We start from the raw sequence: 24,585 nt of genomic DNA, 5'->3' as shown, positions 1-24,585 counted from the left end.
TGCACACTGCTGGCTACTACAGCGTGTACAGCAGTGTATAGTCTACATGGGGCTAGTGTGCTGCTAGTGAGATACCCTTCCTCAGGAGCCCTGCTGGTGTTCACTACACTCACAGTACACTAACCAGTGATCAACACTACACACCGAGTGTTATTCTGCCAGCATCTGCCCACCACTGCACACTCGTCTCGACTACTAGTGACAGACAATAGCAGCAGTGTAGTGTAGAGTGCAGCAGCAGCTCTGCTTAAGACAGGAGATGGAATATCAGTCCTGAAGAACAGGATGAGGAGCCTTCAGCACATCATCATCATCATCATCACCACCATCATCAGTGTCAGTGCTGCAGGTGGAGATGCAGGGGAACTTTAGACCGGTAAAACAGCTGGAGATGCTGTAGTGGTGTCCACTGAGGGGACTGATCAGTGAGCACACTGACAGGAGGAGGTGTGTGTGTGAATGTGTGTGAAGCTCCCGGGTAAAAGTATTCTGTAGTGTTATTAAACAGCATTATACTGACGCTCGCGAGGCTGCGCTGTGCTCCTGTTTACTCTGTACACATAAAACTGAGCTGTGTGGGCCTGATTTAACACACATTTCAGTGTATTTTTGCCCACCCCTGCGCACACACACACACACACACACACACACACACACACACACACACACACACACACACACACACATGAATAAAGTGCAGCAAGTCTTTAACTATAATGTGGCTTTATTGTGAAACGGAATGAAACGCTGTGATTATCTCCAGAGCTGTGATCTACTGACACTAACATTGAGGAACAATTAAACCACTGTCATCCAACACACACACACACACACACACACACACACACACACACACACTGCATCATATTTGCTTTGTACATCTCCTGACAGTTCGACTCTTCATTATATGATTAAATACAGTTTGTAAAGAACAGAAGTCTGGAAATCCATTAGTGAAGACTGATCCCTCAGTCCAGCAGAGCCTCTGACCAGCACATCTGCAGAGTAAGAGCTACAATAATCCTCTTCATCATCATCACCATCATCATCACCCGCTGAAGACACACCAGAGATATTGCTGTAAACAGTAGAGCTGAATCCAGGAGCATCTGCTTTCACACACACACACACACACACACACACACACACACACACACACACCTGACCATCTGAGTGAGTGCACATCGGCAGAATCCATGTTCTGTGTGTGTGTGTGTGTGTGTGAGCAGACTGAAGGCACAGCGTCTTCATCTCTGTGTTTGAGGAAAGGCACACGACTCTTCAAGAGCATCCATCCCATAATCCCCTGGACTGTAAAGTGCACACGTCTGTCCTGCTGCAGGGTACATATGGCTTTTGGTGATGCAGAAACCGAGCTAACCCACACACACACACACACACACACTAACACATACACACACACACACACACACATACACACACACACACACACATACAGGAGCCGGTCAGTGTTCCAGTGGAGTGACCTGAATAACCGGAGGAGAAGATCTGCTGATAGACGGAGCACACCAACACACCGAGCTCTGAGATGACTGACCCACACACCTGCACACACACACACACACACACACACACACACAGAGAGAGAGAGAGAGATTATATTGCATATACAAACATACACACTCTGCACTGATGAACATGCGTGGGTGTGTGTGTGTGTGTGTGTGGGTGTGTGCTTGTGTGTGATGAGGCTCACTGAGAAAGATCAACATGCAGGGCGGGACTTGGCTCCTGCTGTTGGTTGGATGTTTGTATGTGGGCGTGTCTCAGACGTGTATGCAGATGAGTGAGGGGCGGGGTCTAAGAGCTGCAGAGAGCAGACTGACGCTTCACAGCTCCATCAGACGGTCAGACAGAGCAGATGTAAATCAGCTGGTGTAGGAGTCGCTCATCATCAGACAGAAGGGGAGCATCAGTGCAGACGCTGCTCAGTGTGGAGGACACAATACAGTAAACAGATAACAGGAGGCACTCACAGGCCGTCGTCCAGCAGCTCCTGATCAGCTTCAGCAGCGGAGGATTCCACATCTGACACACAACACGTGCTGTCCGGGGTGAGGAGCGGCCCGCTGCGCACACACACACACACACACACACACACACACAGTCAGTCGGGGTATGGGTGTGCAGGGCTGTTGTGGTGTTCACATTACCTGATTCGCTCCTCCAGCTTCTGAATCTGCAGCTCTTTCTCCTCCAGCGTCTCCTTCAGGCTGTTTATCTCTCGCTGCTTTTCCAGAAGCTCCTTCTGAAGCCTGTAGTTACACTCCTCGAGTGTCTCGCAGAACGCCTACCAGACACACACACACACACACACCTGCTAAAGCTGCTGATGTTCAACAAACACAGTCCCAATCTATAAACACAGTCTTCATCAATAAACACAGCCGTCATATATAAACACAGTCCTCATCTATAAACACAGTCCTCATCTATAAACACAGTCCCCATCTATAAACACAGTCCTCATCTATAAACACAGTCCTCATCTATAAACACAGCCGTCATATATAAACACAGTCCTCATCTATAAACACAGTCCTCATCTATAAACACAGTCCCCATCTATAAACACAGTCCTCATCTATAAACACAGTCCTCATCTATAAACACAGCCGTCATATATAAACACAGTCCCCATCTATAAACACTGTCCTCATCTATAAACACAGCCGTCATATATAAACACAGTCCCCATCTATAAACACAGTCCTCATCTATAAACACAGCCGTCATATATAAACACAGTCCCCATCTATAAACACAGTCTTCATCAATAAACACAGCCGTCATATATAAACACAGTCCCCATCTATAAACACTGTCCTCATCTATAAACACAGCTGTCATAAATAAACACAGTCCTCATCTATAAACACAGTCTTCATCAATAAACACAGCCATCATAAATAAACACAGTCCTCATCTATAAACACAGTCTTCATCAATAAACACAGCCGTCATATATAAACACAGTCCCCATCTATAAACACAGTCCTCATCTATAAACACAGTCCTCATCTATAAACACAGTCTTCATCAATAAACACAGCCGTCATATATAAACACAGTCCCCATCTATAAACACAGTCCTCATCTATAAACACAGTCCTCATCTATAAACACAGTCCTCATCTATAAACACAGTCCTCATCTATAAACACAGACCCCATCTATAAACACAGTCCTCATCTATAAACACAGTCCTCATCTATAAACACAGTCCTCATCTATAAACACAGTCCTCATCAATAAACACAGCCGTCATAAATAAACACAGTCTTCATCAATAAACACAGCCGTCATATATAAACACAGTCCCCATCTATAAACACAGTCCTCATCTATAAACACAGTCCTCATCTATAAACACAGTCTTCATCAATAAACACAGCCGTCATATATAAACACAGTCCCCATCTATAAACACAGTCCTCATCTATAAACACAGTCTTCATCAATAAACACAGTCTTCATCAATAAACACAGCCGTCATATATAAACACAGTCCCCATCTATAAACACAGTCCTCATCTATAAACACAGTCTTCATCAATAAACACAGTCTTCATCTATAAACACAGTCTTCATCAATAAACACAGTCCTCATCTATAAACACAGTCCTCATCTATAAACACAGTCTTCATCAATAAACACAGTCCTCATCTATAAACACAGTCTTCATCAATAAACACAGTCCTCATCTATAAACACAGTCCTCATCTATAAACACAGTCCTCATCTATAAACACAGCCGTCATCTATAAACACAGCCGTCATCTATAAACACAGTCCTCATCTATAAACACAGTCCTCATCTATAAACACAGTCCTCATCTATAAACACAGTCCTCATCTATAAACACAGTCCTCATCTATAAACACAGTCCTCATCTATAAACACAGTCCTCATCTATAAACACAGCCGTCATATATAAACACAGCCGTCATATATAAACACAGCCGTCATATATAAACACAGCCGTCATCTATAAACACAGTCCTCATCTATAAACACAGTCGTCACTCACCCGACTCTCCTCCAGACTGTCGAAGGGGCCGGGGGGATCGTCCAGACACAGGAACTCTCGAACGGCCACACTGAAGAACACAGAGGCATTACACACACACAAACACACACAAACAAAAATACACACACACACACACACTCATACAGGGATCAGTGGGTCGCTCACCAGCTGGCGATGTCTTTATGGGCCACCAGGTTCTGGAGAAAGGTCTGCAGGCCCAGCTGTCGCTCCTCCAGGAACTCCGTCTCATAGTTGTCCTTAAACCAGCGCTTAGGAGGAAGAGAAAGCCTGAACCCGGGGAACATGTCCTTCAGCTGCGGAGAGAGGCCAGATGAGGACCCGGACCAACACTGACCCAATACTGTCACCGTTGACCCAATACTGACCTTATCATTGAGTCTGGAGAAGTCTGTGTAGCGCCGGAACACCACCCAGCTCTCGTCCACATTCTTCCTGACCAGCACCTTGTAGACCTGCAGCACACACACACACACACACACACTCATCATCTCTCCCCTTAAACTGTACACACGGCTTTGTGAGGCCTAAAGATGTTCTGAAAGGCTCGTAAGCATCAGTAACTGTACGATCAGTGACGCGGCGTCTGCCTGATCTCAGACCAGCTTTAAACTGCAGCCCTTTAAGTGTTACAGACTCTTCTCAAAGCTGCTACTGGCCTATCAGAAGCCAGTGTGCAGTGACCCCACGCTGACCCCACACTGAACTCACAGTGAACTTTGCGCGCTCCTCCATGACCTCATAGCCCAGGACAGTGGGCGTGGCGGGCCGGGGTGTGTCGGGTGTGTCTGGCAGGCCGTCAGGGCGGGGGCAGCTGCAGTACTCCACTGAGGGCTCCGGCCCACTCAGCCTGGCGCGGGTCACTGGACTCTGACCCGGCGGAGTGTAGGACGAGGTGCTCCTGTCAGCCCGCGGGGGGCGCTCTATGGGTACCGGGACCGGCACAAATGGAGACGCCATCACTCCCAACACACGGCCTGAGGACACACACACACACACACATCTGCAGTTACACATTTAAGGCTGATTTATACTTCTGCGTCAAACACCGGCGTATGCTACGACGCTGACGCATAGCCCTTCGCCGTGGCCATCGCCGTCGCTGACGTGCACCTCTCAAAAAATGTAACTACACGTCGCAACGACGCGTAGCGTAAGCTCTGTGATTGGTCGGCTTGGTAGCGATGACGAGTCTGGGCGGGACCGAGAGCCGCGCGAATGGCGCAACGCCGCGCGAGCGATTGTTTACAAGTGTGGAGTTCCGTGAAGGAGCTCCGGATGGAAAGTTTTGTTTTGTGTTTACCTCATAGTTAAAGTTGTTGCACGTCCGCCGGTTCCTGCCTCAAAATGAGCGAGTTTGAGCCACTTATACATCCCGGAAGTGTTCAGGAAATGCAAAAAAGTAGCGAAGAAACTTGACACAGAGGAACATTTACACCTCACTGCCAACTAGCGTTTCGGAAGTGTTAATGCAGACCAACAGAGACAGCGCGCAGAAGTATAAATGCACAGCCACGCGCGTTGCCTGCGCCGTGAGTTACGCCGGTCACCTGACGCAGAAGTATAAACCAGGCTTTACACACACACATATTTATAAACACATGTAGCATGTCCGTTACCCCTCAGGTTTGTGTGTGTGTGTGTGTGTGTTATCCAGTGTTCATCAGCCAATCAGAGTCCAGTGTTCAACAGAGGCGTGGTTTAATCATATAGAAACACACACAAACCCAAACACACCATTAGCATATGTATAAACGACCCCCCTTCCTCCACACACACACACACACGCACGCACACACACGCACAACAAACAGAACACACGCGACGCTCAGGCGGACGCCGTGTGTGATATACGCAGCGCATGCGCACGTGGTGTGTCCTGTACTAATGGCGGTAATGGCAGCGCGGCGGTAGTGAAGGAAGGTGTTCATCTTTACTGTCTGCTCTGCTCTGCTCTGCTCACTGTGACTCCTCCATCCACAGGCTGACGCGCGGCCGGAAAAGCGTCATGACGCCAGGGCGGAGATGACGTGTCACGTACGCTTCAGACGGGATGTCAGGGGAAATTTATGGAAGGCCGTTGGGGCCAAAACGTCTGCAACAAACGTGTTAACCCGTAATTGCGTGTTAACACGTAATTTACGCGTTAACACGTCTTTTACGCGTTAACACGTTGGTACGTGTTAACACGTCATTTACGTGTTAACACGCAATTTACGGGTTAACACGTTTTTTTTTAACTAGTCTCATTTTTAAAGTGCTATCATTTACTAATTTCACCAATTAACCTACTTATTATAATGTGTAAAGTAATTTAACTTAAATCACAATAAATGCTTTGCAGTCAATGATCTGTAGCAGATATTTAGCATTACAAAAGGCCAGACATATTCTGTAATGTTATGTTTGATGGCATAATAATGTAAAATAATAATGTTTGTTATTCAGCTGCTGTGATTTCTTTGAAATATGTGTGCAGAGAAATCAGAATGAGATTAATTTGACAAGTGTGTGCAAACACACTTTTTTCAGGAACACAAACATACAATATATACAAATAAACACAAGAACACAGAATGACATAAGTGGATAAAGTAAATAATAAAACATTGGTTACAAAATCATATACAGTAAGGGTTGTGTATATGTATGACTAAAAACAAGTAGCAACTAATCTAATAAAAAAAGATCTATAGAGATAAAGATGTGTAGAGATCTGGAGGTTGGGCAGGTGCAAAGCAATAATCCTCTCCGCTGTCCTGACAGTCCACTGCAGTCTTCTTTCTAGATGGCACTTAAGAGTTTTTTTTTTTTTTTTGAACTTTTTATACATTTATTGTTTGCAAAACTTTACACTATATACTTTTGGTCTCTGTACTGGAAGCTCCAAATCACCAAGACAAAACACTATTGTGTACAAACAATTGACAATAAATAATTGACAAGTTTTGATAAAACTGTAAGCTCTTTTCTGCCTGGTAAGAACAGCCCAAGTTATGATATACTAAATCAAAATTACAAGACAAAAAGTCGAAATAATGATTTATTAACTCAAAATATGACTAAAATCTGTAGAAATGACATAACGACAATAGATGGCGACAAATCACCATCTAAATGTGTAACAATTCTCTAAAGATGATTAATCTAATCAAACTTTTTTTTTCTTTTTAAAAGAGTTATTGAATCTTTAACTGAATGTCATTTTTTTCATTCATTAGCTTGTTTATGAAAACTGCATGCAAGAACTTAAACTCAAATGGTCCATGGTAATTTTGTCAAGTAACTTTGCAATGTAGTGGGTAACACATGCAGTTTAGGTCAATTCAATGTGAAGTGAATTTAAAATAATATTTCCCACATTATCTTTAACTAACCAAGGACATTTTCACAGTATTATGCCACAGTATCCAATAAAACAAAAAATATTCTTGAAACATAAGTCTTATTTCTTATAGTTTATATAAGTGATATGGGTCGATCAATTGTTACTTATGCAAACTTCAATACTTTCTTTAAAATATTAAAGGTGCTGTAAGCAATTTTTTTATCTTAACAGGCTGGCACAATTCGGCGACTCTCAAAAAAAAAAAAAAAAAATTGTGGTTAGGCATGCACAGAGCATCTTCTTTCTCACAATGAGTTTCTTCTATCATTCATCCAACCAAGTTCGTTCTTCCGAAGTGATCTGGGAACAAGGTCAGTGCTGCAAAGAGCTTGTAAAGCCTGCCCTGGCTCATTTAAAGTGACCAGCGCAATGAATGATAAATGTCAGTAATAATCAAAACAGTTTAAAACGGGCTTCTCTAGAAATGTAAATATTGCACATAATATGAAGATACAAGAAAGATACAAGTGTATGTTTGTTCCTGCCCATGAATAGATGATTTCTTTTGTTCTGTGGGAAATAAGGGTTTCTTTAATGCTCCACTGTAATTGGGTCACAAACCCCTGTCATTTGTTTGCTACATTTTTAATTTGTCATGTTAAAGATTGTCATAAGCATCTGATTTTTCCTCATTCTAATGTGCTTTCATTTTCTCCTAACTTGCTGCAGGAGTTTTAAAATCCCAACCGATAATGAAATCTGGTTACAGTGCACACAAACCTTAAACGTGCACACACTACAAGACAAAGAAAACTGTGGCATAGCACACGACAAGATACTATTAAGATTGTGCCTGATGGAGCACATAACCTGATTGCAGAATAACTCTGCTTTTTAAATGATAGGCTAGCTAACAAATATTTGACCAACTGCCAGAGCAAACAGCCTGCAGAATTAAAAAAAAAAATGCTGCTTGAAAAGAGCACGTCCAAACAAATGTCTAATATTATTATAAATAACTATAATAAACAATACTACTACTACTACTACTATTATTATTATTACTATTATTATGGATCAGAGAGAAGACAAAGGCAGATTAACAGAGAATGGATATTTAATGATACTTTAAACAATTTTGAGGTTGTTCAGAAAAGAAATAACATCAATACCAACAAAAAGAAAACAAACAAACAGAACTTAACTTCGGGTTGTAACTGAAACAAGATGATGCCAGTGGAGGTAAACACCGTACAGGATTCACAGGACAAGATAACAGACAGGATAACAAACTGGTGAGCAGGCAGGCAGGCTACATTATCAGGTAAATGCTGTCACACTGTAGAGAAATGAGTCTGGGTAATAACAAATAAATCAGACCATAAATGAGTGATTGTTCCAGGCTTACAGGGTTATGTAGTGTGAGCGATGATGAGCAACAGGAGAAGGTGATTGGTGATTGGTCTGGTGATTGGGGCTGTGCAGGTGCAGTGAATGAATCTGATTGTCCAGAAGGATTCCTGACAATTATTATTATAAGCTAATATCATAATACTGGAATGTGCCATGCTTTGACTGGCTATTTATTTTAAAAGAAAAATTGTTAGTTGTTGCACTGCATAGCCTATAGTGTGGAAAAATATAATTTACAATGCAACAAAACCCTGGTCTGCAGTAACAGTACTGTCTCTCCCTGGGAATTTTATTTTCTATACTTTAATTTTCTAAACCTTACATTTTAATGTTTAGGAATTTTGTTTCATTGGCTACACATCTGGGTCATAACTACCACACACACAGAATAAAGTGTGGCTAATAAAAAAAAAAGATGGTTTAAGCATATTATAAATTAGCTTATTAATTTATTCATTTGTTAAAACCAACACAATTCCCACCAGCTTTTCTTTTTAGGCTTTCAGGATGTTGTCACAGCCATGAACAGAATAACTGGCTTTATTAATAGCCTTATTGTTATTATTTGACCAACTGCCTATAGGCACAACCTCAAAATGGTTTCTGGCAGTTATATATAAAAAAAAAACATATGCATGCACTCAAGGTGTGCTGCAATTGTCTTTCATATATAAAATAAAAGTTTGTATGTTAGAGGGAAACAGAATTGCGGCTCATCTCGTGCATTTACTTAATTTTATAAAAGCCAGTAAGAGATATGCAAACCGGGACATAATGACACCTATTTTAAGGTTTTGCTTATAGTGGCAGGTAATCAAATATTACCATAATAATAATAATAATAATAATAATTTATTATTATTATTATTATTAGCAGGTTGTTGTTATTCTGTTCATTGTTGTGACAAGGTCCTGTAAGCCTAAAAAGAACAGCTGGGGAGAATCGTGTCACTTTTAACAAATAAATAAATATATATATAAGCTAATTTATAATAAGATTAAATGATAGTTTTTTATAAAATAGTGTAAGTATAAAAAAAATTTAGTCCCATAGCCTAAACTGAAACGAGTAGGCTATAGGCTATAAGATTTTTTTTTTCAGAGAGAGATAACTGCAGGGCCAGGGTTTTGCATTGTGAATTAGATTTTTTCAATACTATAGCTAACAATTTTGCTTTTGAACTACATAGCCAGTCAAAGCACAGTATAATAAGTAAAACTGGCCACAATTTAGTTTGGATGCGATAAATTGGAAGAAAATATATACATTAAATACAAAGGCTGGTTATTTTACTGGTGATAAGTCACAATACAGTGTAACCTTACATTTTACTCATTATTTTAATTGATAATTTGTTAATTAATACTGGGCGAGGCAGTGGCGCAGTAGGTAGTGCTGTCGCCTCACAGCAAGGTTGCTGGTTCAAACCTCGGCTCAGTTGGTGTTTCTGTGTGGAGTGTGCATGTTCTCCCTGCCTTCGCATGGGTTTCCTCCGGGTGCTCTGGTTTCCCCCACACTCCAAACACATGCGGTACAGGTGAATTGGGTAGGCGAAATTGTCCGTAGTGTATGAGTGTGTATGTGAATGTGTGTATGGATGTTTCCCAGAGATGGGTTGTGGCTGGAAGGGCATCCGCTGCATAAAATTTTGCTGGATAAGTTGGCGGTTCATTCTGCTGTGGCGACCCCGGATTAATAAAGGGACTAAGCCGACAAGAAAATGAATGAATAATTAATACTTAAATGTAAAAATGGTATTGAATCTACTTAGAAAGATTTTTTATTTACTTTAAAAAATGTCTGGTGCAAAGTTTAATAGCTGTTAGTTGTGAAAGTTATTGATGTACTCTGGCTCCTTTAAGGGAGGTGCACCGGAAAGTAGGAGAGAGGGAAAAAAAGGAAGTGGAGAAAAGTTCGGCAGATGCAATGCTGTAGTAATGCTGTTTGTGAAAGTTATGTTGATGCTCCAGATTAAAGACAAAGAAATGAATTATCACCCTGGTAACCCGCGTTTAATTTTGATACCCACGTTGGAGAGACTGGTTTGTAAACAGCCAGAAACATGGGTTACAACAGATTTTCAACAAAAATAGTATAAGGAAACTTATTTGACAACAACAGATCCTATAAATGTTATAACAAATGCCCTTAATTACCTAGCCTAGTTGACAGCAAGCATCAAGTGTTTATTGAGATTGTGTCTGTCATCTGTCTTTATGAAGCATTAAACAGAAGGGCGTACGTTGACCAGAGTGATGTTCAGCTGACGAGGTGCATTTATTTAGCCTGTAACCTACCCTATAGATTTTTTTTTTTTTGCATATAATGTTCTTAAAATTTCATTAAAATGTATATTTATAGTTTTTATATAAAATATAAATATATAAAAGGCCTGGATAAATTATGTATTTTATAAAAGGTTTGTTTATGGACTATACGCGTCTCGCTGGCGCATCTGTGACCAAGACAGAACGTGTTTGTTTGAGATGATCAAGACCCACGGTATCCAGAGTAAACCACCAAATGAAAAAGAAGAATAAGAACCACATCCATCAGGAGGAACTGTGGATGCCAGAGGAATCTGTCTGAAATAGATGTCTTTTTAGTGAACAAGCATGAATAACATGCAGGTTTTTGAGTATGAGGAATTCCCAGCTTCAACTTACATGTTTTTCATGTTTGTTAACCATTTATTAATATGATTTACCATTAACAAAGCATTTGTTAGTGTAATTATAAACCTTATTATAGTCTGAACTCCAGCATTATAATGTAATATTTGTTCATTAATGGTTCTTGTAAGCACTAATTTGTTAACTAACGTATTAATTAACACTGTAACACACGTAAATAAGCGTTATCTTACATTTCTTTATGCTGAAGGATAATTTTATTTCTATTGTTTATGGGGGACTTTTATTTTGACAAGAAATCGTTTTTTCAGAGCTAAAAAGTTATGATGAGAGAACAGTATGGATAGCGGACATTTCATGACGGTTTAACAGAGCTCGTATTAAAAAGGACGGTTTATAAGTTTATTCCTCGCTGCCAAATATGTTGAGCTCCTTTTAAAGGAAGTGGAGCAGATGACGTAGGCTCAACGTAGCCATTGTGTAACGAAACGATTGAGCGCATCACCACATTAATATTCACGAGAAGGATTACAAGCTGCTACGACAGACACAATCATCGTGACACCACAGCTACGTTTTACTTGAATTATTCATGATGCAGTGACCGAAGCACTACGCTGAGCTTACGGTGACCTTACCTCATCATCCAAGATCATGACGAGAGAGTAACGAACGCGGAAGTGCGTTAAGAAATACAAACCGAAAGCAGCAAAATACAAAGCAACAGAGTTTTGCTGCTGCTTAATGTCTTGTTCATCATGGTTAACACTTTACAATAACAGTACATGAATAATGATGTATTAATATGTTAACTAAACATTACTTTATTATGAACTAATGATGAGTTAACGCATGCCAATCATGAATTAACTTTAACTACAGCATGAGTCACGAGTTCATGTGTGAATAACGGCTACCTTAATTGTTAGTACATGTTTATGCCTAATTTAACCATCATGAACTCATGATATCTTAATGTATAATTATATTGTGACTTTACTTGGAGGGTCACATCATCATTAATCCATTCTTAACTACTCATGAACTCCTTATGCACGTCCATCTAGTATGTTACACTGAATAACAATAGAAAAGTGTTCTGGCCGCATAAACATGAACAGGAATTCATGAGTAGTTAAGGATGAGTTAACAGTAATGTGCCCCTCCAAGTCATGACATAATTATACATTAACAACTTATGAGTTCACGTTAATTACTTTTAGCTTAAACTTAAATGTGAATTAATACATTAATCAACAGCATGTACTAACAAGTAATTAAGGTAGCTGTTATTCACACATGAACTCATGTGACTCATGTTGTAGTTTACGTTAGTTCATGATTACTGCATGCATTAGCTTATCATAAAATCATTCATTCGTTTTCTATTCAGCTAACTCCCTTTATTAATCTGTGTTCGCCACAGTAGAATAAACCGCCAACTTATCTAGCATATGTTCTATGCAGCAGATGCCCTTCCAGCTGCAATCCATCTCTGGGAAACATCCATTCACACTCATTGACACTCATACACTACGAACAATTTAGCCTAATTTAACTGTATCGCATGTGTTTGGACTGTGGGGGAAACCAAAGCACCCGGAGGAAACCCAAGCGAACCCAGGGAGAACATGCACACAGAACTCCACACAGAAACACCAACTGACCCAGCCGAGGCTCAAACCAGCGACCTTCTTGCTGTGATTCAACAGCACTACTGTGCCACCACGTCGCCATCATGAATTATGAATTTATAATAAACTAATGTTTAGTTTGCATATTAATACATCATTATTAAAGTACTGTTATTGTAAAGTATTACCAAATCAATTATATAATATAAAACAGTATATAATTACAAATAAATATCATATAAATAAATATATAAATATATCATTTAATTTTATATATATATATATATTCATTTTCAGATAATGATAACTCTTATAAAGACATATTTCTTTTATTCTTTTTTTTTTTTTTAATTATGCAGTGTCACATTTAGTTGGTTCTTATATGAAAGCAAGCAGCATGACTAGAACGCTATTAAAAGGATTTTCACTCCAGTGTGGTGATACATTAAAGTATTTAGAGGCCTAAAAACACCAATAATACACATGGCCACATCTTTTAGTACACATATATCACACAGAATAATGGAAATATAAATACTTTGTGCATGATGTATTCAAATAACTGTAAATATGATTTGCTATCAAGTCATATAAAATGTGAATATCTGCAAAGTATATGAAATACAAGTTCATATTTAAATTATATATATATATATATATATATATATATATATATATATATATATATATATATATATATATATATAATTTTTTTAAATGTTGATAAAATGGGCAACACGGTGGCGCAGTGGGTAGTACTGTCGCCTCACAGCAGGAAGATTACTGGTTTGAACCTCGGCTGGGTCAGTTGGTGTTTCTGTGTGAAGTTTGCATGCTTTATGAAAATGGTTTTATATTTTGTATCAAAATACTTTAGTGTCTTGTATTTTGTATTTTTTAAATACTGTAAAATACTTTGAAAGTCTACATAATGACATAAAATGCGGCCTCTGATTGATGTTTTCTCAGTTGTTTGCCCAGACTTGAGATCAGAACAGAAAATGTATTAAGAAGGTCATCAATGCTTGAAGTATTGATGGAAATTATGCTCATATAAAGAAAATAACAGACAAATGACAGGGGTATATTTGAGAGCAAGGCAACAATCATTGAAAATGGTATACTGCACAATACCATGAAAAAATATAATATAATGGAAAAAAAAAACACCTAAAGACGGTGTACTGGAGTTCACCAAGGGGGTAAACGAAGACTTTAAGTTAAAGAAGAACTGAAAAAATCTTCAGAAAATGAGTAAACTGCACAAATGGATGGATTGCTGATGTAGATGCCAAGACAATTAGACACACCACATAAAAATAAGTCCTACAGTGGTGACACCTACTTCATTGGTTCTTTCAAATGTCAGAATTTTGATGTGCAGGTGCACTTATATAGTTAATGAAGAGGAAAGATGTCAGTCTAAAGATAGCAAAGTGGCACAATACATTATATGAGACACATATTTAATAATACTCCAGCCTATACAGACAGGTCAAAAACTCTAGACTCCAGACTTCGCAAAAACAGATAAGTCCATTTTTACAGATGTCATGTTTTTACAGATGTCATGTTTTATGTTTTGCATTTGTTACCGCTAAAACACAATTTTATGTGTAGGCCCTGCATATTGTGTTGTGCTCCACCCTGCTTTTCCACCCTGGTCTCTCACCAGCTCTCAGGTTAATTAGCTCCCAGCTGCTAATCATTATGAATCTGCCTGAATCAGAGTGTTTTGGCTTTAAATACAGCCCTCTGAAGCTAGAGAGCTGAGGAACACTTCTCCCCAGCTCTGAATAGGAATAGGAATAGGAATAGGAATAGGAATAGGAATAGGAATAGGAATAGTAGCAATTAATTAATTAATTTTATATTTCTTATAATTTTATTGTTCACTTGTGGTTGTGATATTGGTCACTAGTGTTTTTGTAGTTGGATCAAGCCTTAAAGCCAAATAACCTTTATTGTACCATTATTGCGTTTCCGTTGCTATATAGTATTTTGTGTACTTTGAGATTTAAGTTCTAATTCCATATTATTTCACAAATATATTGTGTGTATATATATTTTTACAAATTCTTTGTTACACCTTTTAAACAAAACTAGACTTAAAGTAAACAATTTTAATAACCTCTTTATATAACACCCTTTTAAAATATAAGACTGTTAAGAGATTATGTAAATTTTACTGGCCACTCAATGGATGAAAACACAATGATGAGATCTAGTCTAACTCATTATCTGCAATACATGTTTTTTTTTTTTAAAGAGATCATTTTCAAGACAGGACTTTCTGTATGTATTTTGTACAATTTTTTTTTTTAATGAAAGAGAAACACAAGTTTATAAATGCCTCATGTAGAGGTAAATGTGTTGACCGGTAAGCTGATTTAAACTTGCTCAAGCCCTGTTGCTGTCAAACATTGTTTACTTAATTTAGTCAGTGGAACGGTGACCAAATATGCCTATTTCGTGACGAAATTTCCTGCTCGCTTGTAAAAGTATTTTGTGTATTTTAAAATTAAAGATATATAGAATTTTACTTTGATACATTTGTGGCTGCTGTATTTTGTAGTTTATATTGATACATATAAAATTGATGGATTTGGGATTTTATTTTAAAATGTGGTTCAGTGTATTTTTGCCCATTACTGCTCCCTGTGTTGGCTTGTGTTTCCTCTGGGTGCTCTGGTTTCCCCCACAAGTTCAAAGGTAAAGGTGTGTGTGTGTGTGTGTGTGTGTGTGTGTGTGTGTGTGTGTGTGTGTGTGTGTGTGTCCATTTATAATCACAAATATGTACATGAATGTTCAATTATGTAAAAACATTTTAACTATATCAGGTTTTATTATACAAAATATTTAGAGAATTGTTACACATTTAGATTGTTTTTTTTACCGCCTGTTGTTGTAATGTAATTTTTACAGAATTATTCAATCATAAATTTGAGTTATTAAATCATTATTTTGACTTTATCTTGTACTTTTGATTTAGTAAATCATAATTTTGGCTTTTTTTTTTTTACCTCAATCGTTTACACAAAGGAGTGTTTTGTCTTGGTGATTGGAGCTTCCAGTACAGAGACAAAAATATCTAGTGCAAAGTTCTGCAAACAAATATATATTACATGCATAAATATATATTATAAAGAAAACAGGATTGCTATAAAATGTTAGTCATACAATATGTAAATTATTTGCAGACATAAACCTCAGCAAGATAGGTTACTCTGCATTTAATAATTTGTGCTTAGTAATTTATGACATGTTGTATACAGTATGAGAATGTAGAATCTGCAGCCATTTCCTCTGACAAAAATTCAATTACTGTCTGGTTTGGATCGGCCACCAAATCAGACATAAGACTGCAGCGGACTGTCAGCACAGAGGATTATTTCTGTGCACCTGCCTGACCTTTCTACACATCTTTATCTCTATAGATCTTCATTATTAGATCAGTTGCTGCCTGTTTTTATAGTCATAAATATACACAACCCTTACTGTTTATGATTTTGTTACCAAAATGTTGTATTTACTTTATCCACTTATGTCATTCTGTTTTCTTGTGTTGATTTGTATTTATGTATCTGTGCTCCTGAGAAGAAAAAAAACATTTCTTGTGTGTTTGCACACCCTTGTCAAATAAATCTCATTCTGATTTCTCTGGACTCATTTTTCAAAGTAATCTCAGCAGCTGAATAACAAACATTATTATTATTATACATTATTATACCATCAAACATAACATTACAGAAGATGTCTGGCCTTTCATAATACAATACATGACATTATACATTTTTAAAAAAGCAGTTTGGAGAATGAATAAATGATAGCACTTTAAAAAATGAGACTAGTTTAAAAAAAACGTGTTAACACGTAAATTGCGTGTTAACACGTAAATGACGTGTTAACACGTACCAACGTGTTAACGCGTAAATGACGTGTTAACGCGTTAATTACGTGTTAACACGCAATTACGCGTTAACACGTTTGTTGCAGACGTTTTGGCCCCAACGGCCTTCCATAGAAATTTGAATAAGATGTTTATGAATGCGTCTCTCCACAGCATGATTGACAGGTGTCCATTCTGCTAACGGTTATTATCGGTGCACTCTGAACTGGATGAAAAGAGCCACATATCGGACTAACAGATGATGAGTGGCGGAGGATGACCATATTAATGGAGCAGAGCTGCGGCCGCGCGGGGATCAGCCGCTGCAGAGGGAATCAGCCGGCAGGAGGCGGGGTTTTGAGGCTTCAGCGGCTTCTCCGATTGGCCAAATCTGCAGTCACGTGGCGCGAGACTCGGCTGTGTTTCAGGAAGTAGATTGATTCTGCAGTGTGTCTGAAGATTTACGCTCGGTGTGTGTGTGTGTTTGTGTGTGTAAGAGTGTGTGACTGTGTGTGATGGAGGCTCGGGTGTGTGTGCTGTTCGGCGCCGCGGCTCTGCTCCGCCTGCTGCTGCTGTGTGTCGGTGTGTATCAGGATCAGACTCTGAAGCTCAAATACACTGATGTGGATTATCACGTGTTCACAGACGCCGCCAGATTCATCACCCAGGTGACACACACACACACACACACACACACATTAGTCAGTCAAGCCTGCTTCACACTGCATGTCTGATGTTGTCTTGAAATGGCTGTGTTGTTCACACTACTCAAATGATCCACAAGAGGGCGCCACACACACACACACACACACACACACACACACACACACACACACACACAGCCAAATGTTGAGGGAGACTTGTTCGTCGTGTACTTTAATAACGCTGACATCATGATAATACTGTTCCCTAATGATCTGCGTGTTATTAATGATAAGCAGAAGAGCCATTGCAAACCGGCGCACAGTGATTATACTGCTTATTAAACACAGGAAGGTGAAGCCTGATCTCTCCTGCTGAATAACTGTCTGAGTGATCTGGACATTGTAAATCAGCTCTGCTTCAGGAATGAAGAATTACACATCTTTGATAAGGGAGCAGTGATTCTGCTTCTGTCCTTCTGCAGTGTGTAAAACAGACATATTCATTTAGCAGATTGAAGATTCTATAGCTAAACCGTCCAGCAAAAGCAAAACCCTGCAGTGAAAGACACTGAACAATCACTAGCCGAGAGTGAAAATGCATTACTCATTAATAAATATACATTCAGCTCATTAAAAACACAAAAAAACTGTTAACATGAACTCAAAAACTGATCCATTAATAATAAAATCAATCAGCAAACAGGGCTCGAAATTAACCTTTTTTCTTGGTAGCACCGATGCTCCTAACTTTAAAAAGTTAGGCGCATCAGCCAAAATTTAGTCGCACCCAACAATTAAGAGCACCGTTACTACAAGTTTTATACAAACAGATTTATTGCATTTGAAATCAACAGTAATCAAACTAACAAGCAAAAAATATATATATATGCAAGCGTGAGGAAAATATTTCTCAACGAAATCCCGTTATCACAAGAAAATACATTTTATAACATAACTGAGTGACTAAAGCATACACGGAGCGCTCACCGGCCCTGCACGCACTGCTTGAATGAATCTGTTAACGGCATAACTGTGCTGTTCTCATAAGTGCTGTCAGATATTGCACTGATGCTTTTGACATATACTGTACCTTATTATATGCATACGTCATGTAAATAGCAATACTGTCTTTTCATGAGTAGCGATATTAGTTTACTCAGTGTAAGCCCGTTTGCGATGCCGATGGTGTACGTAGTGTTAAATTTTACATATAGCTGTCCCTTGCACAGTGGACAGCATCTGGCGATTATATGAAGGATTAAACAGAAGCTCTCGTGCTAGATGTGGCAAACTGTTACCTGAAAACTTCATCCCACAGACTTTTAATAGCGGACTTGAAGCCAACGGAGTCTTTTATCCACTCTTGGAAAAGTGTAGATGGTGGACTAACATTCAGCACATGATCACAACTAAGATGTGTCATTATTTATAACTTTAGATGCCATGGTTTCTAAAACAAAATCTGTCAGTGTCATTTTCATTCTCATTTTTAGCGCTTTAGTTTTTCGCGGTAGTAGCTCTCTCTGTCATCCCTGGCGCTGGCTGAGTGATTGACAGCTGATATTAACCAATCATTCGCGTTCAGTGCTAGAGCAGTGGTGGGCCAATAAGAAGAGCGCGAAGGCGGGGCAAGCATTACGGACTTGTTACTGCAGCAAGATGACATGACAACTGTTTTAAACCATTCCTGAGCGATGCGTTTCCCGTTTCAAGTGCAGACAAAGAGCTTAGAGAGATGCATTCTGCGTGAATGTCTCCCGAATCCGCGCATGTGGTGAACATTTTGCAGTAAAAACTGGTCGCACACAACTATTTAAGCACTCGCAGAAATGCACCCAAATATTTTTTGAGGTCGCATAGATAAAATTTCGGGCGCATATGCGACCAAAATGGTCGCAATTTCGAGCCCTGAGCAAAGAATATAAAGTAAATGAGAAAAGGGAAGCAGCAAATACTGGGTTAATGTCAACACCCAAACACAACCTGCGTTCCTCCCTCCAGTCTCCTTCCCTGTTGCTGACATTAGGGATGCAGAGCTCACATCACTGTCATTAATGGAATTAGGGCATCACTTTTATAAGCTCGTCTGCGGGAAATCCTCAGCAGAGTGCAGAATATATCAGGTTACCTTGGAGAAGCAAGCTGGAACTGCGAGAACACAACACATATGAGCTGCTCAGAGCTTCCTGATGATCACATGACCTCCACACCAAAACACTGCAACTGAGAACAATCGTAAAATAAACACATGTGCATATTTCTGTGTAGTGAAAATGTCTAAATATTTGAGTCCTAAAGCACTGCTGATGAAGATCACTTATAAGATGCAAATAAAAACGATTTCAGCAAGGAACCGGCTCACAGCACCGGCGGCGGGGCCCTGAACAGCTGCTTAGTTTGCTTATATGGAGGACCGACTGTGTGTGTAGAGTAACGGGTCTTTAACAATGACGACAGACGATCAAAGATTCCGTTCAATATCCAATTATTATTATTAATATTATTATTATTATTATTATTATTGAATGTGAATATGAGAATCTGACACCAGAACACTCCGAATGCCTGCTGACGTAATGACAATAGTTGATGGGTTCCTCTGACTGTGGTTCCTCTGACTGTGGTTCCTCTGACTGTGGGTTTCTCTGACTGTGGTTCCTCTGACTGTGGTTCCTCTGACTGTGGTTCCTCTGACTGTGGTTCCTCTGACTGTGGGTTTCTCTGACTGTGGGTTCTGTTGACTGTGGTTCCTCTGATTGTGGGTTGTGCTGTTGTTCTGCAGGGTGAGAGTCCGTACCGCAGGTCCACGTTCCGCTACACTCCTCTGCTGGCGCTGCTGCTGGTGCCGAATGTCTACCTGAGTCTGCTTTTCGGGAAGCTGCTGTTCGGGTTCTGCGATCTGCTGTCGGGGCTGCTGATGTTCCGGCTGCTGGTTCTACGCGGGGCGTCCCATGGTTCAGCCTGTGTGTCCTGCGGCCTGTGGTTGCTCAACCCGCTGCCCATGGCAGTGTCCACGCGGGGTAACGCAGAGTCCGTGCTGGCGGTTCTGGTTCTGTCCACGCTGCTGTGCCTGCAGCTGCGGAAACACACGACTGCAGCGCTGCTGTTCGGCCTCTCCGTGCACATGAAGATCTACCCGGTCACGTACGCGCTGCCCATCGCACTGGCACTGACGGCGGCACCGGCCCGGGGCAGAGGAGTCCTGCTGCGGTTCTTCAGCCCGGCTCTGCTGCGCTTCGCTGCCGTGTCTGCTGCCGTGTTCCTCAGCCTCGGCCTCATCTTCTACTGCCGGTGAGAAACGTTCATTAACCCGTTTACTGTCCTCATCAGCTGCTGCAGTGCTCAGCCTGAACAAGCTGAAGCAACTCCGGGTCTCCTGTAGTGTCACACCAGACGCGCACGTTCACATGATATTTAACATGAAACTAATCAGTTGGCATCGGTGGTGCGGCTGAAAAATGAACTGCGTCCTGAGTCATGGCTGGGCGCTGCCGACTTGCGGCGCCAGTGTGTGTACCCTGATAGAAACTTATGTTTAGAACTCTAAAATGCATGACCTGCCTGATGATCTAGAGCAGGGGTTCAAAGTCTAAGACAGTGGGCCTCCCTTTTGACACAACTCAACCATTGGCGCCCCCCTCCTCCCAAACACGCACGCACACACACACACACACACACACGCACGCACACACGCACGCATGCACACACACACACACACACACACACACACACACACACACACACACACACACACACACACACACACACACACACACACACACATATATATATATATATACAGTATATATAAAGACACAGACAGATGTCAGACTGTTAACTCTCTTTTATCATCATTTGCATGAAAGGTCGATTATTTACAGAGTAACAAGTATTTTAATATAACATTTTTAAAACTAGGATGATGGTTAATATGAATAGAACAGATCCAAGAACTGTCCATCCCAGTCAAAACAGTGGAAGTTTAGCGGGTCTCATGCTGGCATTAGCCAAAATATCTTGACAAACCACACATAAAGGTCGTGGTTCATCAGCTGGTCCTGTCCACGTATATCCTAAACTCATATACTGATCATCATGTCGTCGTCTTTTGGGTTTAAGCCCTGAACTTGAAGGCTTTTGTGGCGAGGGGGCGTGGCCGAGCGCCGTGGGAACGGAGTGAGGCCACCGTGTGAGTGGATACACCTGCGGTGCGCACCTGCCTCAGATCCCACGGGAGGAGCTCTGGATCATAAAAGGAGGAACGAGGGCAGAGGAAGCCGAGAGAGGACCGGGCCCGGACATATTTTACTTTTGCTTTCAGTTTGACGGCCGTCTCCGTGAGGAGCAGAAAGCGACCCATGTATTAGCAGGCATACACCTGTATTGGCGGGCTTGCCAAACAGAAGCGAATTCACAGCTATGGCCTTCTGGGTAAAAAAGGTTTTCTTATATTTGACGTATTATTTTTTTGCTTTGTTTAATTAAAACGTTTAAATATATAATATAATATAATAAAAATACATATAATAATTAAACTTAATAATTATATTTTTATTATATATTTTTTCCCGCGCCTCCCCTGACATGCTCTGGCGCCCCCCAGGGGAGGCGCGCCTCACACTTTGAAAACCCCTGATCTATAGTGAACACAGGTGATGAGTGTGTGTGTGTGTCATGAACACAGGTGATGAGTGTGTGTGTGTCATGAACACAGGTGATGAGTGTGTGTGTGTATCATGAACACAGGTGATGAGTGTGTGTGTGTGTCATGAACACAGGTGATGAGTGTGTGTGTGTGTCATAAACACAGGTGATGAGTGTGTGTGTGTGTCATAAACACAGGTGATGAGTGTGTGTGTGTATCATGAACACAGGTGATGAGTGTGTGTGTGTCATGAACACAGGTGATGAGTGTGTGTGTGTATCATGAACACAGGTGATGAGTGTGTGTGTGTGTCATGAACACAGGTGATGAGTGTGTGTGTGTGTCATGAACACAGGTGATGAGTGTGTGTGTGTGTCATAAACACAGGTGATGAGTGTGTGTGTGTATCATGAACACAGGTGATGAGTGTGTGTGTGTCATGAACACAGGTGATGAGTGTGTGTGTGTCATGAACACAGGTGATGAGTGTGTGTGTGTCATGAACACAGGTGATGAGTGTGTGTGTGTCATGAACACAGGTGATGAGTGTGTGTGTGTGTCATGAACACAGGTGATGAGTGTGTGTTCGCTCTGCAGGTATGGCTGGGAGTTCCTCCAGGAGGCGTACCTGTACCACCTGACTCGCAGAGACCTGCGCCACAACTTCTCCCCGTTCTTCTACCTGCAGTATGTGTGTGCGGAGCGCTGCTGGAGCTCCGGCCTGCTCCCGCTGCTGCTCCTGCCCCAGCTCCTGCTGCTCCTGCTGGCCTCGGCCGCCTTCAGCTCCGACCTGCCCTTCTGCTGCTTCCTGCACACCGCAGTGTTCGTCAGCTTCAACAGAGTCTGCACCTCACAGGTGTGTGTGTGTGTGTGTGTGTTCTCCAGTATTTCCTCGTGTACATGTGCCTGCTGACGTGGTGTGTGTGTGTGTGTGTGTGTGTGTGTGTGTGTGTGTGTTCTCCCTCCAGTATTTCCTGTGGTACCTGTGTCTCCTGCCGGTGGTCCTCCCCCGTCTGCGTCTCCGGCTAGGCCGCGGGCTGCTGCTGCTGCTGCTGTGGCTGCTCCTGCAGGGCCTCTGGCTGGCTCCGGCGTATCTGCTGGAGTTTCAGGGCTGGAACAGTTTCTCCTGGATCTGGGCGGCGAGTCTGCTGTTCCTGCTGACCAACACCTTCATCCTGGCACAGATCATCCAACACTACCGGCCGCACGACAGGAAAGCAGACTGAGGAGGGCTAGAGAGAGACTCTGAGCTGCTGAGCTGTGTGTGTGCGTGTGTGTGTGCGTGTGTGTGTGTGTGTGTTGCAGACAGCAGGTGGCGCTCTCAGCAGGTCTACTGCACTCACTGTAGAGGAGTGTTGGAGCTCCACAGATGAAGCTCCGCCCACACAGTGATGTCAGCACCAGTAGGAATGAGTGTTGGTGGGCGGGGCATGTGAACTGACTCCTCCTCCTCCTGTTCATGGAGGTCTGGAAACTCTTGTTAACAGAAGCAGGATGTGAGGTGTGGGGTGTGATTTGCATATGTAAATGTGTTTCTGCATTAACACACAGCAGCACACAGCCTGTGGTCAAACAAGTGTTTATTTTTATAAATAAATATAACAGGAAGACTGTTGACGCTGTGTTCACGTCACTGTATCTCTGCTATTATTCATTGCTCATGTTATATGCCAGCGGCGACTCGGCATCTTCAACACCTCCAGAACCTGCAGAAGACCTCTGATAGTCACACATTAGGAAAAACAGAATACAGAAGCTTCAGTCCAAACATCAGCAGCACACACACACACACACACATACACACACACACACACACACACACACACACACTGCAATTACTGTTCCCTGATCCAGCATTTCTGTCTTGAAGATTCTGAACATTCTACAGTCCAGCAGGTGAGTGAGGGAAGAGTTACCGGCGGATCTCTTACTGTAACAGCGAGATTACAGAGACCCACACCTGCAGAGGGAGAGCAGACCTGCAGCGCTGCACACCACACACACTCCTGCAGCGCTGCACACCACACACACTCCTGCAGCGCTGCACACACTGATGGAGAACTGCTGCTGCTGCTGTACATCACTCTGAAATGGACACACACTGAGAGGAGTGTGTGTTTGGCAGACCTCTGTGTGTGTGTATGTGTTAGTGTATGCAGGTGTGTGTGTGTGTGTGTTAGTGTGTGCAGGTGTGTGTGTGTGTGTGCAGGTGTGTGTGTTAGTGTGTGCAGGTGTGTGTGTCGGCCCTGCCGCTCCCGCAGCTCATCATCAGTGTGTCCCAGTGTTGAGGGTCCAGCGGCTCCTGCTTGATGGAGTGGACGAGGCCG

The 24,585-nt window shown here is 41.4% G+C and overlaps 4 protein-coding genes across 15 annotated transcripts in view; 2 read left to right on the top strand and 2 right to left on the bottom strand.

Annotated features, from left to right (window-relative positions):
- Positions 1-24,585, top strand: part of rmdn1 (regulator of microtubule dynamics 1) — a 94,878-nt gene that overhangs the window by 21,325 nt on the left and 48,968 nt on the right. The window lies entirely within an intron of this gene.
- snx16 (sorting nexin 16) lies at positions 707-6,060 on the bottom strand. 10 transcript variants are annotated; one of them, XM_087308350.1, is made up of 9 exons: positions 5,691-6,057; positions 4,783-5,048; positions 4,440-4,526; positions 4,219-4,367; positions 4,054-4,123; positions 2,175-2,311; positions 1,998-2,090; positions 1,458-1,566; positions 707-1,161 (listed from the first exon to the last, which is right to left on the bottom strand). In XM_087308350.1, the coding sequence occupies exons 2-8, from the start codon at positions 5,029-5,031 to the stop codon at positions 1,467-1,469; spliced, it is 885 nt and encodes a 294-aa protein (XP_087164476.1). In that variant the 5' UTR covers positions 5,032-5,048; positions 5,691-6,057; the 3' UTR covers positions 707-1,161; positions 1,458-1,466. The 10 variants fall into 10 exon arrangements, 8 of the variants coding, with proteins under 8 accessions (XP_087164476.1, XP_087164475.1, NP_991228.1 ...); XM_087308349.1 differs by having other exon boundaries at positions 6,009-6,057; XR_015524352.1 differs by having other exon boundaries at positions 707-1,566; positions 1,718-2,090; positions 6,009-6,057.
- Positions 17,385-23,873, top strand: pigm (phosphatidylinositol glycan anchor biosynthesis, class M). Of its 2 annotated transcripts, NM_200390.1 has the most exons (4): positions 17,434-17,637; positions 20,396-20,904; positions 22,856-23,114; positions 23,227-23,873. In NM_200390.1, exons 1-4 carry the CDS (start codon positions 17,485-17,487, stop codon positions 23,482-23,484), a joined length of 1,179 nt encoding a protein of 392 aa, NP_956684.1. In that variant the 5' UTR covers positions 17,434-17,484; the 3' UTR covers positions 23,485-23,873. The 2 variants fall into 2 exon arrangements, with proteins under 2 accessions (XP_087164387.1, NP_956684.1); XM_087308261.1 differs by lacking the exon at positions 20,396-20,904 and having other exon boundaries at positions 17,385-17,637.
- ahrra (aryl hydrocarbon receptor repressor a) overlaps positions 23,823-24,585 on the bottom strand; it is an 18,703-nt gene continuing 17,940 nt past the window's right edge. For both annotated transcript variants that reach the window (NM_001035265.2, NM_001441901.1), the window contains one exon: positions 23,823-24,585. This exon is cut by the window's right edge and continues 672 nt beyond it. In NM_001035265.2, coding sequence (NP_001030342.2) covers positions 24,477-24,585 — 109 coding nt within the window. In that variant the 3' untranslated portion in view covers positions 23,823-24,476.

The sequence above is a fragment of the Danio rerio genome, chromosome 24 (assembly GCF_052040795.2).
Source record: "Danio rerio strain M-AB ecotype USA chromosome 24, GRCz13ab, whole genome shotgun sequence".
NCBI lineage: Eukaryota > Metazoa > Chordata > Actinopteri > Cypriniformes > Danionidae > Danio > Danio rerio.
This window is presented reverse-complemented; position numbering and strand designations above follow the sequence as displayed.

Bases quoted from the DNA above. Each gene is read 5' to 3' on its own strand.
- pigm (NM_200390.1), top strand. From the start codon at position 17,485: ATGGAGGCTCGGGTGTGTGTGCTGTTCGGCGCCGCGGCTCTGCTCCGC. The intron at 20,905-22,855 runs GTGAGAAACGTT...TTCGCTCTGCAG, and splicing joins GGCCTCATCTTCTACTGCCG to GTATGGCTGGGAGTTCCTCC. The intron at 23,115-23,226 runs GTGTGTGTGTGT...TTCTCCCTCCAG, and splicing joins ACAGAGTCTGCACCTCACAG to TATTTCCTGTGGTACCTGTG.
- snx16 (XM_087308346.1), bottom strand. From the start codon at position 5,031: ATGGCGTCTCCATTTGTGCCGGTCCCGGTACCCATAGAGCGCCCCCCG. The intron at 2,312-4,053 runs GTGAGTGACGAC...TGTGTCTGGTAG, and splicing joins ACAGTCTGGAGGAGAGTCGG to GCGTTCTGCGAGACACTCGA. The intron at 2,091-2,174 runs GTAATGTGAACA...GTGTGTGCGCAG, and splicing joins AAGCTGGAGGAGCGAATCAG to CGGGCCGCTCCTCACCCCGG.